Source organism: Neolamprologus brichardi, chromosome 11 (assembly GCF_056152115.1).
Source record: "Neolamprologus brichardi isolate AB-2024 chromosome 11, ASM5615211v1, whole genome shotgun sequence".
Taxonomy (NCBI): domain Eukaryota; kingdom Metazoa; phylum Chordata; class Actinopteri; order Cichliformes; family Cichlidae; genus Neolamprologus; species Neolamprologus brichardi.
In genome coordinates, this window is record NC_142114.1 from 8,588,474 (window position 1) to 8,603,010 (window position 14,537).

Genomic DNA, 14,537 nt, shown 5'->3' on the forward strand with positions numbered 1-14,537 from the left:
CTGTATAGCAGTTTTACATGATGTACTCTTTTTTTTTTTTTTTTTCTTTTTAGCACACAAACAGTTTCAAAGTTTGTATTTTTTTTCTCTTCTGATATCTGTCACTTATTCAAATAAAAGAGGATGAGTTTGTGATTACTCCGTGTGTTTAATGTATGTGCTTTTGTTGTGAAATGGCAGCCTTATCGCGGTGTTTTTATGTTCAAACTGCGAAGGAGCCGTTTGAATGTCTGCGGACTTAAATGAGCGCGTACTTCACAGCAGAGCGCGCTCTAACAAGAGCCGGAACACCTTTTTTTCAAATTGTAGTGTGTCCCTCCGCTTCGTAATGTTTTTACGAATACTGCGACTGTTCCAAGAGTGGCTACAGCGACCATTCAAACCCGCCGTATTATCGACATGATGAAAATAAATCTACTTTAACAGTTAATTTCACTACCCGTGTAAAGTTCATCTTATTACTCCGCTTTGCATTTAGCTAGGAGGTCTATTTTTGCGAGCGGCAGGCCGTTGCCGCTTACCTCATAACCTCTGATGACGTTTATGGCGCCAGAAATCAAGGCTTTAGTGAGGAGCTCATATGAGTCAGCTGGTGGATATACCGTTATATGTAATGTGTCGGCGGTTCTGTAACCGCCAGTCATTTTAATGTAGATTGGCGGTTTATTGCTCGTCGTTCATGTTATTATAAGGTTGTTTAAGAGCCAAGATGGTGGTACTACGCAGCAGCGGCAGTGTCGGAGCCGAGCCGGTAGCGACAACACCGACGAGGAGGTCGATTGAGTTGGATACGAGCTCCGAGTTTCTCTCACTGCTTCCCGCGTCGCAGAGAAAGTCCGCCCGGCTCAGCCGATCTTCCCGGGCCCCTTATGACAGCTTTAGCAGCCCTGAAAACAACACTGCGAATGTGAGAACACACACTGAAACAGCTGGTCAGATAAGTAGATAACCGTTTGTTGGTTGGATAAGTCGGCTATGAATGCAACTTTGCTGTGCTAGTTTAGCTACCATGCTAAGTTGGCTAAAACGTTCCTCTCCGCTGCTTTACTAAGTTACTGACGCTTAGTTACCTATCATGATGTATCGAAAGAGTTAAAAGCATAGTCACATTATTTTTTATTCATCCGTGACAATCATTTATTATCGCAGTCTAAATGACTTCTTAACTAAATCATCTTATTGATTTGCCGTTAAGCATCATAATCATAATAACAACATCGTATGATATCACATTATTAAACTCACTGTTAGTTACGTGTACGTGTTTGTATTGTTAGTAGAAAGATTATAAGGCTTCTGTTCATTCAGTAATTCTTCATTAACCTTTATCTTAGACCCGTCTGTTACTTTATAACAAAAGTACTTTCTAAATCTGCTTGATGACAAAGAAATAGTTGCAGGAACCGAAGTCAGCCGCAGCACTAGAGGAGCAGATAGTGGTTTAGTTACTAGAGCAAACCAAGATACTATCGTGTTTACTGCACAAGAAAGCAAGTTTATAGCTGTTCAGTCATATGACCATCACTTCCACCCAGCAGTCCTCTTTGCATTCATGTCAGAGCTTCGGTTTGCTATATTTGCTTTGAATTAATTACCTATAGCTCATAACATAGTTGGAGTTAGACATGTTAGTGTTTGCGTGTGTGTGTGAGCAAGTTTTAAAGAGTGATCTCAAATATAAGATACTACATGTGAAGGAATTTAAGTGACCTAGATAAATTATGTAAATTAATGATATATAAATCAGTCCTTTCAGTACACAGGTGATAACTGAGTTTTCCACTCTAATGTTAATCATTAACTGCACTTAATCTGAGCATGAGGTTGACTTCCTAACTCATTGGACAGGCAGCTTTTAACTCCCGACTACATATTCTGTAAACTATAACAGCACTGTGTGTCACTGACATGCTGATATGAAACAGGGGGAGGACAGTGGTCTCCACCACTCTCTGAGGACCAGAGGGCAAAAGGTTAAATTTGAGGACTCGTTTGCGGACTCGCGACCCAAGACCAGCTCCCCTGCTGATGAGGACAAAGTTGGAGGCTGCTGTACCAGGTAATGCAACACCACTCACTTTGTTAACTGATTATTTTTTAGTCGTGTTGTTTAACAAACTCTCTGGTGCCTCTACCTGCAGATTTGAAGGTTGTGTGTTAAATGTGTAATACCTGCCATTCACTAAAATGACTGATGGGTATAAAACTGAGATGTTTATATTTTCGTAAGCTAGCTGAATCAATGCCCAATTTAAACTGTAATATTTTTCCATCCAGGTTCACCAGCTGTATGCAAAATCTAGTTCTCAGTGGATTTCCATCAGTGCTTAATGTATATGAAATGCAGCAATATAACACAAGAAAATTATTACTTTGTCATCATTTGTCAGGAAATCTTCCAGGCTGCAGAGAGATGGAAAGGCATCGAATGGCAAGCAGCAAGCAGGTACCATGTACTGTAGAATCCATGCTTTTAAATTAAAGCAGTGTGGAGTAACTTCTATATTTTTATATTAGTCTCTATACATCTAACTTGGGAGAGCTTATGTTTTGCATCCCAGATGTTCCGGATGAGGTGGAAGGCTCATCCACTCCCAAGAGGAGCCGCTTTAACCTACGAAGCCCAGAAGTGGAGGAAGAAGAGGAGGAAGACGAGGATCATCGCTCAGTGCGTCGCAGCTCTCGAATCACCAGATACAAACTGGGTTCCCGCAACCAGTCTGTGCTGTATGACCGCCTAATTACTAAGTGAGTTCAGCAGCATTCACTCAGCAAAACTGTCACCTCTAGTAGTATTTAACAAACACGGTTCCATACACTGCGGGCTGATGAGGGATTAGATAAGACATGAATGTCCCATTCTTCCTTTGTCCCTCAGCACTGCTGAAGCTGTTCTCCAGAAGATGGACGACATGCAGAAGATGAGACGCAGGCTGGGGAACCGAGACCGGGATAGAGACGCTAAGGAAGAGGTGATAATCCACACAGGAAACTTCACAGTTCTGCATGGTGCTCTGTAATGTAGTGTTTTTATGGAGAGTGGGTAGCTAGTAGCTGACAGTGTGAAGCCATCTTTGAGCCGTCGAACTGATGAGTGTTTGTTTCTGTTTCCTCTGAGCAGCTGAGTGTGTACACAAGTGGCAGAATGAGAAGGTCTCTGAGGAACAATGTGAAGACTAAAGAAACTGAGAAAGAGAACCAAGGTGAGATGGTTAAAGTCTAGTAATGTTAGGAACACAGTTTAGGAATACTGTGTGCAGTGGGAATGTGCACAACTTGCTACTGTCACTGTTCAGTACCAGATGTACCAGTCGTTTAATCTAATTGTAAACATTTGAATTGATACCCAATGCAGGGTTTGTGTCCTGAATATTATGCAGCCATTTGCCACCAGATGGAGCTGCAGTTATTGTATTAAAAAAAATGCCATCACTCTGTTAATCAAGACCTGAAATCTTTGTTAGGGCTATTATTGTTGGCTATTTTGCGGATACAAACTGCTTTCTCATTTTTTTGTTTAGGCAGCTTTGAGATTTTCCATTAAAGGCTCCTCAAATAAAACTTGATACCTAAGGGCTTGTTAGTTTTAGGCTAGTCGGTTAGTTATTTTTTTTTTCACGTTTATTAGTCACCAGGAACGTTTCTAGTTGAAGGCATGCTGGTCTGAGTTTATCGTCTTCAGGGGAGGATTAATCTCAACATCAACCTCAACATTTAGTGAGGTTTGGACAGCAGCAGTGTCATGTGGTGTTTCATTTTTGTTTTACATTTTCATTGAATTCACAGGAGGGGATGAGGATGATAATGATGATGATGATGAAGAGGAGGAGGAAGATGGAGAAGATGAAGAGGAGGAAGAAGAAGATGATGAGGATGCTGAAGATGAGGAAGAAGAAAACCAAAGACGCTATGACTTCAGACAGCGAAAGACCGTGGTCCGCTATCAGGCCCCACTAGATGGTATGCTGTCCATTCAGAGCTGTGGATCATCATCATGATTAACTAGAATAATTGCTTGAATTGCTTTTGTCTTGTCATTTTGCACTGTTGAAGGATGCTTTCTTTTCTTTTGTAGAACCGAGAGAGACCAGGAAGCGCAGCATGTACTTCAAGGACCACTCCTCATCTACCAGGCGCAGGTTCAGATTCAGCTCCACAGCCCCGAGGAGCCCCTACAACAGGAGGAGAACTAGCAGGTTAGTGTCACAGCTCAGCTACCGAACATCACCCTGTACATACAGCATATGCAGGATTCCATCTGAGTAACGCCTCATGCTGTTATGTTTTGTTTTTCTTAAATTTGCACATGTGACAGATGTTTATTACTAAATCAGACAGGATTATTTTAGTGCACTGTCCACTTTTCTCAGGTTATCTATGAACCTTTTTAAACAGTCACATACCTGTTTAGATCCTCATCTCAGACATACTCAAAAATGTTTGGCAAAAGCTTGATTTCAAACAGATTCTTTGACAGCTATTGCCATAACACTGTTTCTACTAGTTGCTAGCATAATCACTGCATGTCAAATCCATCCTCTTTTCTTCCTCTTTTTTTCCCCCTCCTACCATCAGGAGTAGTTCTGAGAGGTAAGACCCTCACTGCTCATCTTTGTCAGTGTTTACAGTGTTTGTAGTTTATCTTTAATAGAGTCTCTCCTTGTTAGCTCTGCGGTTGTTGGTAATTGCTGTTGATGCATTTGAGTTTCCCTCTGCTGTTAGTAGTAAATACTGTGGCGAGATGATGAACCAATCTTCATTCAAACGTTATGCACTTTAGAGCATTTCTTTTAGGCTGTTGTAAAAAATCCGAGCTCGTCAGTGAATAATCATATGTTAAATTTCAGTCTTGACCATGTGGAAAAATGTAGATAATGAAAAAACTTAACTTGATTATTCATTAATTAGTTTTATGTTCCCCTGTTGCTCATTACAGAGCAAATGCCCCAGCTTTCTATTTTAGTTTATTTTTGTATTACTTTGTATTACATTTGACAGCTTTTTTTGGGTGCACTTGTTTTCATTTCTGCAAATCTAATCTGAAGCTTCCGTCACTTTAAAAACGTTTGAATGTTGTGCAATTCGTTTGGCCTCACAAGCCTTTTAAGTTTTCCGCAAGTGAAGCTCTCCCTGTGTGTTGCTCAGGTGTCGTCAGGTGATGGTGTCATCTAAAGTGGTTGGATGAGTCACTCCTGTTTTTGCTACACTTGTACAAATCAGATATTTTGTTTTTTGTTTGTCACAGTTTATGTGTGGCTACAGATGGCTTCTAATCCTAATCTCATTGTTGGTGAGAGTAACCTGCCTCCATGCTGATACATCTTGTTTGTTTACAATAAGCTGCGTTCACATCTTTTGGTGCACAGGAGGAGACATGCCATCCACAGCAGCGACTCCACGTCCTCCTCCTCAGACGACGAGCAATTTCAGAGACGGAGGAGTAAGAACAGGAGCCGGTCAGTCAATAGGTGAGAGCAGCAGGTGTATCAAGGTTTTGATAGGTCAAGGTTTTTTTGTTGTTGTTTTGTTTTTTTTGCAATGTGAAATACATAAAAGGTTGCACAAAATCATTTTAAAGAAAAAGTTGTGGTTAGCCTTGTGACTCATTAGTGAGAATGCCAGAACTCGTGTTTTATAATAATATGTAAATGTAAATGCTTGTGCTATTTACAGTTTTTGTTTGTGTGTCCTGTAGATGTCTACCTATGAACCTTGTGAAAGAAGACCTGCTGGGGATCCACAAAGACAGGATGAAGATCGGAGCTAGCCTTGCTGATGTGGACCCCATGCAGATTGACAGGACGGTGAGCTGCGTCAGAGAATGGCCCGATTAACAGATGCAATGAAAAAACATGTTACACTAAAGCACATTAAACATGTAATCCTAATGTAACTCTGTTGTGAATGCGATCAGGTGCGGTTTGACAGCATCGGAGGTTTGAGCAGACACATTTCAGCCCTAAAGGAGATGGTGGTGTTCCCGCTGCTTTACCCAGAGGTGTTTGAGAGGTTCAAGATACAGCCACCCAGGTAAGCAGTGTGTTTGTGAACAGGAGAAAGTTGTGTGTCAAAAAGTCACGGTTGCACATTATTTTTAATGTAGTTTGAAGATTTTTTTCAATTTATTTTCCCAAATAATGTATACAATATATACAAGTACAGTATATTACACAAACATGTTTATTTTTTAGAATAATTTCAGTTAATAATAAAGTTTGAAACATCTTGAAACCAAAATATCTCGTGGATTGTGCCAGTTTTCTTCTGGTCTCTTCTACCTGTAACGGTGAATGTATCTTTTTCTGCTGCAAACTTTCTTGCTCTTTGGTTGTTTAGTGGCACTCTTTTGTCCGTCTTGAGTTTTGCTTCTGCTTCAAGCATCGCTATGTAGGGCTGTTCGATATAACAATATATATCGGATGACGATATAAAAACGTCTATCGTTTCATTTTACGCTATCATTTGTTTTGTGGGGTCGCAAAATAAACTGTTTACGGCAATATTTTTTCACCGTTTTGATGGTCACTGTAGTGGCTATATTAATTTCTTAAAGTTCTCTCTTTCTCTTATATTTAATATAACCACACTTTGGACGGACAAGCGCCTGTTTTTATGCGTTGTCGTTAGCAACAATGACGATAAAACCATCCCGTGTCCGCTTGTTTATGTACCACATAAACCTTTCAGAATAAAGCTCAAGATCCTGTTGAGACTTTTCAAAGTAAACTGAATCACGTGAAAGAGTATGCAGAGTATTTACGAGTGTGAAGCAAAAAAACAGCCGTCAGGTGCTAAAAAATAAACCTTAGACTCAAACGTTGGAACAGGCTTTTCACCGCAGCACGCTGTTTTCTTTCTCACAAAGAAAACGGCGGATGTTACAACTTGTGTCTAAAAATGTATCGTTTCATGCATCGGTTAAAACACTCGACTCCAGGTACACGGCGCCCAGCTGGAAACACTTCATGTCAGTCGAGCTGCCCGAGATTCACAGAATTTTCAGAAAATGTAAAATTTTCGTGATTTATATCGTTATCGGGACGATAGATGTCTTATATCGGGATATGAGATTTTGGTCATATCACACAGCCCTATCGCTATGGTTTTCTCTTGTCTTTCAGGGGCTGTCTCTTCTATGGTCCTCCGGGCACCGGTAAAACACTTGTAGCCAGAGCTTTAGCCAATGAGTGCAGTCAGGGCGACAAAAAGGTTTCGTTCTTCATGAGGAAAGGAGCTGACTGCCTCAGCAAGTGGGTTGGAGAATCTGAGAGACAGTTACGTCTCCTGTTTGACCAGGTAAACTGAACTCATCTGCCTTTATGTTGAAAATTAAAACTTTAATACCTGTACATGTATCAGGTGTTAATAGGTTCTTACTGGGTTCTTTCCAGGCATATCAGATGCGTCCCGCCATCATTTTCTTTGATGAGATTGATGGTTTGGCTCCAGTCAGGTCCAGCCGTCAGGACCAGATTCACAGGTCAGGCTTGTTTGCAGTGCATGTGTCTTGACTTTATCTCAAATTTAACAACTCTGTAAAATAAACATTTGCTTGTATATTTTATTAGAAATAAAGTATAATTTACATTAGGAAATTGTTACAGAAGCTTCTTTCAGTTCCTAAATGTAGAGCTCTAACACGCACTAGAAAAATGAAGCAGAACGGTCTTTATTTTGTTTGTTTGTTTTTTCCAGTTTACACTGTCTCAGTTATGTACCTTGATAGAGTGAGCCTTAATATTTAGGGCTTGTTGTGTCACTGTGTGTCCTTTTTGTTACAGAGAAGACTGTTAATGAAAACTAAATCTAACCCTTTGTGTCTGTAGCTCCATTGTGTCGACCCTCCTGGCTCTGATGGATGGATTGGACAGTAGAGGAGAAGTGGTTGTGATTGGAGCTACGAACAGGCTGGACTCCATCGACCCAGCTCTGAGAAGACCCGGACGCTTTGACAGAGAGTTCTTGTTTGGCCTTCCCGACAGAGAGGTGAGGAATGTAGTTTCGGCAATACGATATAGTAAATATTGGTAATATTTTGTAAATATTAGTAGTTTTCAATACTGCTGCACATTAGCATGAGTAGAAAAAAAGCAGCATTGCTCGTTCTGAACATGAATTGTTGGCATCTTATGTTGTATGGCAGGCAAGAAAGGAGATTCTAAAGATCCATACCAGACAGTGGACTCCTCCACTCTCTGAGGCTTTTCTGGAGGAACTGGCAGATAAATGTGTTGGTAAGTTGAGCACATGTCACGTACAGATACATGCTTCATTAAGTTATAGTTGTCCACACTGTATAAGTAAGTTGAAATGTGATAGGAAGAAGGAAGGAATAAACCTGAGACACTAACAATCCTGAATTCATGTAGGAAGCGATCACATGAAGTTTTCTGGCCATACAGGTTAAAGTTTGCTTATTAATAAACTGTCTGTTGTTAAGGTTACTGTGGAGCGGACATCAAGGCGGTCGTTTCAGAGGCAGCCCTGTGCGCACTGCGGCGCCGCTACCCACAGATCTACTCCTCATCACAGAAACTTGTACTTGACGTTAACTCCATTTCCATCACTAACAAAGATTTTATGTCTGCCATGTCCAAGATGGTACCTGCTGCCCAGAGGTAAAGTTTTAGTGCTGTCTTCACAGTCCTTATGCAGCCTGGCTGCTGCATACATACTGTTAAGTACTTTTGATAATGATTGTGATAATTTATTTATTTATTTTATTTTTTTAGAGCGGTAGTGTCACCAGCTAAGGCTCTGGTACCTGCCATTCGTCCACTGCTGAATGCAGCCCTGCAGAGCATCCTCCTCACAGTCAGCAGAGTGTTTCCGCATGCTGAGATGGGCTTAAAGAGAAAGAGGGAACAAGGTGCGGTCCTGCTTTACCTTGTTATTCTTGCTCTGTTGCTACACGCATGTTATGCTCATCATAGGAATTCTTTCAAGAAATCAAAGACTGAGAGAAACAATAAAAAGATGTGACACACAAAGAGCTTTTTTCATTTTCTTTAATTCAGGGTGTAATTATTTACCTGTTGTGTTTGTGTGATCCAAGATGTGGCCTGTGCTGTATCTGATGATGATCTGATGTTCAGTGAGGAAGAGGACTCTGAGGTCTGCCCCATTGGACAGACCTCCCAACACAAAACACCTGCTGCTAACGGCCTCCTGAACCTCCACAGGTAGGACACATAGTCTCAAATATAAGGTGGTACTTTTGACAAGTACTGTTTGAAATCAATTTTAAATCAAATGGCCATCTACTTCTACCACTTTGTGTCTCTACATTGCCTCTCTGTTAGCTATCTGGAATGCCTGAGACCCAGATGTTACTGAAGTGAAACATTCCTATTACTTCACCATCTCAGTATCTCTGTCCGTCCTGTGTAGGAGCGTGTTGAGCCAGCCCACATCCTACCGTCCCCGGTTGCTGCTGGAGGGCAGACCAGGTTCAGGCCAGAGCTCTCACCTAGCTCCCGCTGTGCTCCACGCTCTGGAGAAGTTCACGGTGTACACACTGGACATGGCTGTGCTGTTTGGAGTCAACGCAACTGCACCAGAAGAGACATGTGCTCAGGTACATGACCTATAAAGCCAAATAAAATAGAATATACCTTAAATATGTGATATTATGGTTACATTTGGATCATTTGCATTTGAAGAAAATGTAGAGGTACATGTTTACTTGAGGTGGTCTGGAGGCAATCTTTGCCACTGCAGCCTTGTCAAATTCAGTGTGTTCTTTTAAGTGGACCTCACTGGCCAAAATGGCTGCCACAGAAAAACTGTAGTTCATGGGCTCCACTTCCTTATACCATGAGCAGTGGGGATAATCATGTACTACAGACAAGTGCGTGTATGAAAGAAGATGCTGTTATTTTACAGTGATGCATGGCAGCAGGCTTCTCACACACAATCATAAGCCACCCTGCTTTGCTGCACTTTTAAGCAGGAGGTATGGTTGATGGTGCAGCATCATTGAAGCAGGGACTGGGGTACTGGTCCATTCAGGGTCGTGAGAGCAGAAAAGAGAAGACGACAGAAGAAACTAATGCTCCAGTCCTGGGCGAGGCTTAAGCAGAGCGTTTAGCATAAGGAAAACACACAGAATAGATTAGTCACAATGAAGGAGGGGCAGGGAACTGACGGCTGTTACACGTCCATACCCACGTCTGTAGATTTCAGTCCAGATGTCGCAATTGCATTAGAATTTACTGCTCTTGTCACATGTTCTGCAGATTTTTGTTGAAGCCAAGAGAACCTCCCCCAGTATCCTGTACATCCCTCACATTGGCCAGTGGTGGGAAACAGTCGGCCCTGCTTTAAGAGCTACTTTCCTGAGTCTCTTGAGCTCCATCCCGGCCTTCTCTCCTATCCTTCTGCTCGCTACCTGCAACCTCCGTTATGACCAACTCAGCACTGAGGTATGGAAAGATGAGTAATGCTCTTTTTCATGGGTTGCAAATGTGCCAGAGGATAAACAGTTATTATCTGCTTTGTCAAATGTTCTTGCAAGGTGTAATAAATCAGTGTCTCTGTTTTTACTGAATGCAAAAGGGCCCGCCGAAATTTAAAGCTGCATTCATCTGCGGTATTCTCACCTTTCACCTTCTTCATCTCAGGTACAGGAGCTGTTTCGGCTTGAGTACGGAGAGGTTTTCCAAGTTCAGGTCCCCACCAGTAGGGAAAGAAGAGACTTCTTTGAGGATCTAATCCTCAACCAGGCTGCTAAGGCCCCTGTCTCAAAAAAGAAAGCTGGTAAGCCTAGACATTCATACTAACATATCTCTCAGCTCATGACTAAAATTGGCTCAAAGCAGCAGTCTTAAACACTCAGTTTAAGTGTGCAACATCTGTTCATATGGTCCCACAGTGCGGTAATGTTCATCTTATTCTAGATGGAAGCTAAAAGCGGATGCTTCCAAGACATACATTTTGTCTCTTGCAAAACAGAATTGAATTAAATCTGTCAACTCTTCACTTGTCTCAGTGCTTCATGCATTGGAAGTGCTGCCCGTCGCCCCTCCACCAGCTCCACGTCAGCTAACACAAGAGGAGACTCAGAGATTGGAGGAGCAGGAGGAAGACACCCTCAGAGAGCTTCGCCTCTTTTTACGTGATGTCACCAACCGTCTGTCCCAAGATAAGCGCTTCAAGGCTTTTACAAAGCCAGTGGATTTAGAGGAGGTAGTTGTGCTATTATTATTACCTTGTACTCCAACAATGCCTTAGACAGCACTGGATTACTACAGTAGAGAAAATTTCAGGAGGGGAGCAATGACTGAAGGTTAAAGATTTGCCTAGCTAAAGTATGTATTTAGATACTGCCACTGGGGGGCAGCAAACCTATGCCCACAAATGACAAGTTTAATGTGCAATTTACTGCAGTGCTCATATCAACCGATTTTGTCCTCTGAGATCCTCTGAAATGTTTGGTTTCATCTCTTTCCTTCACTCAGCATCTGTCCTGTGTTTCAGGTTCCAGATTATGCTGAAGTGATCAAGAAGCCTATGGACCTGTCAACAGTCCTCTCCAGGATAGACCTCCATCAGTACAGAACAGTCAAAGAGTTCCTTCAGGACGTGGATCTCATCTGGCAGAATGCCCTCGAATACAACCCAGACAGGGATCCCTCAGGTACACACAGTGAACAACAGACACACACATGCACACACACCATGGAGAAGAGAAGGATCAGTGAAATACAAGTGCTCACACATAGGCTGATTGGAGTGTAAATGTTTGTATTTCCTCAGATCGTCAGATACGGCACAGAGCATGTGCACTGAAAGACACAGTCCATGCTATCATCAAAGATGAACTGGATGAAGATTTTGAGAAGCTTTGTGAGGAGACCAAGGAGTCACGCAGAGCAAGAGGTCAGTTTGCATCTCTATGTGTGTGTGCATGATTATTGACATTTGTCCTGGTCCAATGGAATTAAAAAGACTGTTTGGTTTAACTCAGTTATAAAATAAACAATCTGGAGTCAATCACTAATGGCTATGTAAAAAAAAAAACCTTGAGTAATCTGAAATGTTTTCGTTTTAATGTGATATAACAAACTCTGTTTCTCTCAGGTTTCCTTAAGGAGCAGTTCATTTGCAGTTTTAAATAAGTAAAAGTGTACATATTTCTATTTTTGACTACCTCAGGTTGTTCCACTGCACGATTTACTCCCTCCTTCTACCACGTCCTTCCCAAACAGTCCAAATCTCCTGCTGAGGCTAAGATCACTGACAGCAGCTCACAGCAGCTGGATGGATCCACAGTTCCAGCTACTAATAATCCATGTTCCTCTGCTTTTACAACGCCCAAAAATACAGGTAAAGATCATACACTTAAATCAGTAGTAAATAATCATACACGTAAATCAGTTGCAAATAATCATTCAGTTTATGGATTACAACATTTTTTTTTCCCCCAGCCCAGAAGAAGAAACGTCGGAAGAGCCGATGGTCCACTGGCTACTATGCAAAGAAGAAGTCAATTTCTCCTCACGTGTCCAAAAATGATGATCAGCTTGGGTCCGATGAGGAGGAAGAGGATGGAGATGATGAGGATGAAGTTGAGAAAGCAGGAGAAGAATGTGATGAGGGCGATGGAGCAGAGGAGGATCATACAATAGCTGATGCAGAGTCAGAACCTGCAGAAACTCACATAGATGGTTTTGGACTTTCTGAGAAAATACAAAGCAGTGAGGAGGGGAGAGTGGAGAAGAAAGCGGATCCTGAAGATGAGGTCAACTCATGTGAAAAAGCAAACCTGGAAAATCACGGCGAGACGCAGAATGAACAAGAGAAGGTGGACGATGCTGTCGCACATCACTTAGAGGAAAACAAGCTGTTAGGACAGGAAGCAGAAGAGAACCACAAACCTCTTTCAGTGAACACTAACAAGCACAGCTACAGTGAGGCTGAAGCAGATAACCAGCATCCCCACGCAGTAGATGCTCAAACTCTAAAACTGTCAAAAACTCAGACTGAGCCAAGTCGCTGTGTAGGCCAGCAAGAAAACATCAAGGTAGTTACAGAAGAGGAGGCAGAGCAGAACATCACTGCTGAACCAATGGAGGTGGAAGAATCCTCAACCACAGATGCCTGCACAGCTGCCAGAGGAGAGGAGGACACAGGCACAGGTTGGATGTCAACACTAAGACTGGTTTCTCACCTTTAATGTGACACCAGATGTTTAGTTGAAAATGTTGCTGAAAGGGGAAAAAAAGCACACGTCATGTCCAGCAGGGAAAGCAGATTACTAGTATAGTGCTTCTAGACCACAGTCCTTGGGCCTCAGAGTGAAAATACCAGTAGGCTATCATCTGTTACAATCGTGTAAACATTTTGTGTGTTTTCCTGTGTGTGCATGTCTGTTTGGTGTCTCAGAGCGGAACGTGAGGCGAATGACTCGGGCTCTGAAAAACGCTGTGCTGCAGCAGCAGATGATCAATGTGGACAAAGCTCTGCAGATCTTGGACGAGGAAACCCCTCCTGTAGTTGTGGACAAAGACAAATTAAAGGTGTGGGATACCATCTGTGTAGTGTGTGCTGACAACGAGAAAAAAAGAGAACTAAACTGCTCAACTGCAGATTTCTCTCTCTCTCTTTTGTAAATGTGTAATTCCATTCCCTTTTTTTTGTCCTGTGTGTTTTCAGGTGCTGTTGGAGCAGGTAGTAACTAAAACAGAAGGCTATGGGGTGTATAAGCTGGAGAAACTGTATGCTCTGCTCTGCCAGAGCATCTATAGACACAGACGAGACTACAACAAAACTGCACTAATACAGGTGATTACTGGAGGAGTGTTGGTAAACTTTGCTCCTGGAGATATTCTGAGTTGGTGTAACTGATAACTTTAACAATGGGTCTCCGTATGATTATGACTATTTTATCACAATTGAACTTTGTTGATCAGTTTTGTTTTGTATTTTATTTTCAAAGATGTCTACTTTTGCTTTAGTATTTTAATGTTCCTAATCTGTAGTTCTTCCCTTGTGTGTTTGTTTTATTAGGAGATGGAGCAAGAAATTGAAGACTTCTGTTGACATGTCCACATGAACAGCAATGTCATTTTTAATAGTTATTCCCATCCTTCCATATGTGTAAATAGAAACAAATTGGTTCTATTTTCATAGAAATCCACAGGCACCTATATTTGCATTAGCTAATACTTTGTACTACTTCTCATGTTTATATTTAATTAAATGGGTTTCCTCTAACTTTTGTTGTGTGCCTTCTTTTTTTTTTTTACCCCCAAGCTGATCATTTAAAAATGACTAGGTCCACAGAAATCTGCTATATTTGTGCACTTCAGGGTATCAGCAGACTCTGTATTAGAAAGCATCATAATACTACCACTTCCTGTATTTCACTACTACAAGTTATGGTTGACTGTTCGAAAGCCAATCAGGTTTAGAAAGTTTTACAAGTTGTTATCAGCGACTGCGGCGGGACTACACAAACAAACTTATCTGATCTTATATATAGATAATACTTTTAACGACCATTGTTAAGAATAGGTAGACCGGAGAGATTAAAT

At 41.6% G+C, this 14,537-nt stretch overlaps 1 protein-coding gene and 1 non-coding gene across 3 annotated transcripts; both read left to right on the top strand.

Moving 5' to 3' along the window:
* Positions 1–49: 49 nt before the first annotated feature.
* atad2 (ATPase family AAA domain containing 2) lies at positions 50–14,217 on the top strand. Of its 2 annotated transcripts, XM_006794885.2 has the most exons (30): positions 50–907; positions 1,926–2,059; positions 2,391–2,446; positions 2,562–2,748; positions 2,879–2,972; positions 3,122–3,203; positions 3,787–3,960; positions 4,076–4,196; positions 4,576–4,590; positions 5,367–5,468; positions 5,696–5,804; positions 5,915–6,030; positions 7,122–7,296; positions 7,392–7,480; positions 7,827–7,986; positions 8,144–8,234; positions 8,441–8,618; positions 8,733–8,869; positions 9,056–9,182; positions 9,391–9,577; positions 10,239–10,424; positions 10,623–10,758; positions 10,991–11,187; positions 11,479–11,638; positions 11,758–11,880; positions 12,157–12,327; positions 12,429–13,139; positions 13,387–13,520; positions 13,657–13,785; positions 14,011–14,217. In XM_006794885.2, exons 1-30 carry the CDS (start codon positions 710–712, stop codon positions 14,041–14,043), a joined length of 4,512 nt encoding a protein of 1,503 aa, XP_006794948.2. In that variant the 5' UTR covers positions 50–709; the 3' UTR covers positions 14,044–14,217. The 2 variants fall into 2 exon arrangements, with proteins under 2 accessions (XP_006794948.2, XP_006794949.2); XM_006794886.2 differs by lacking the exon at positions 4,576–4,590.
* LOC118454509 (small nucleolar RNA SNORA5) lies at positions 9,716–9,852 on the top strand. The gene has a single exon (XR_004843768.1). It is a non-coding gene; the product is annotated as a small nucleolar RNA SNORA5 (small nucleolar RNA).
* Positions 14,218–14,537: the final 320 nt, after the last annotated feature.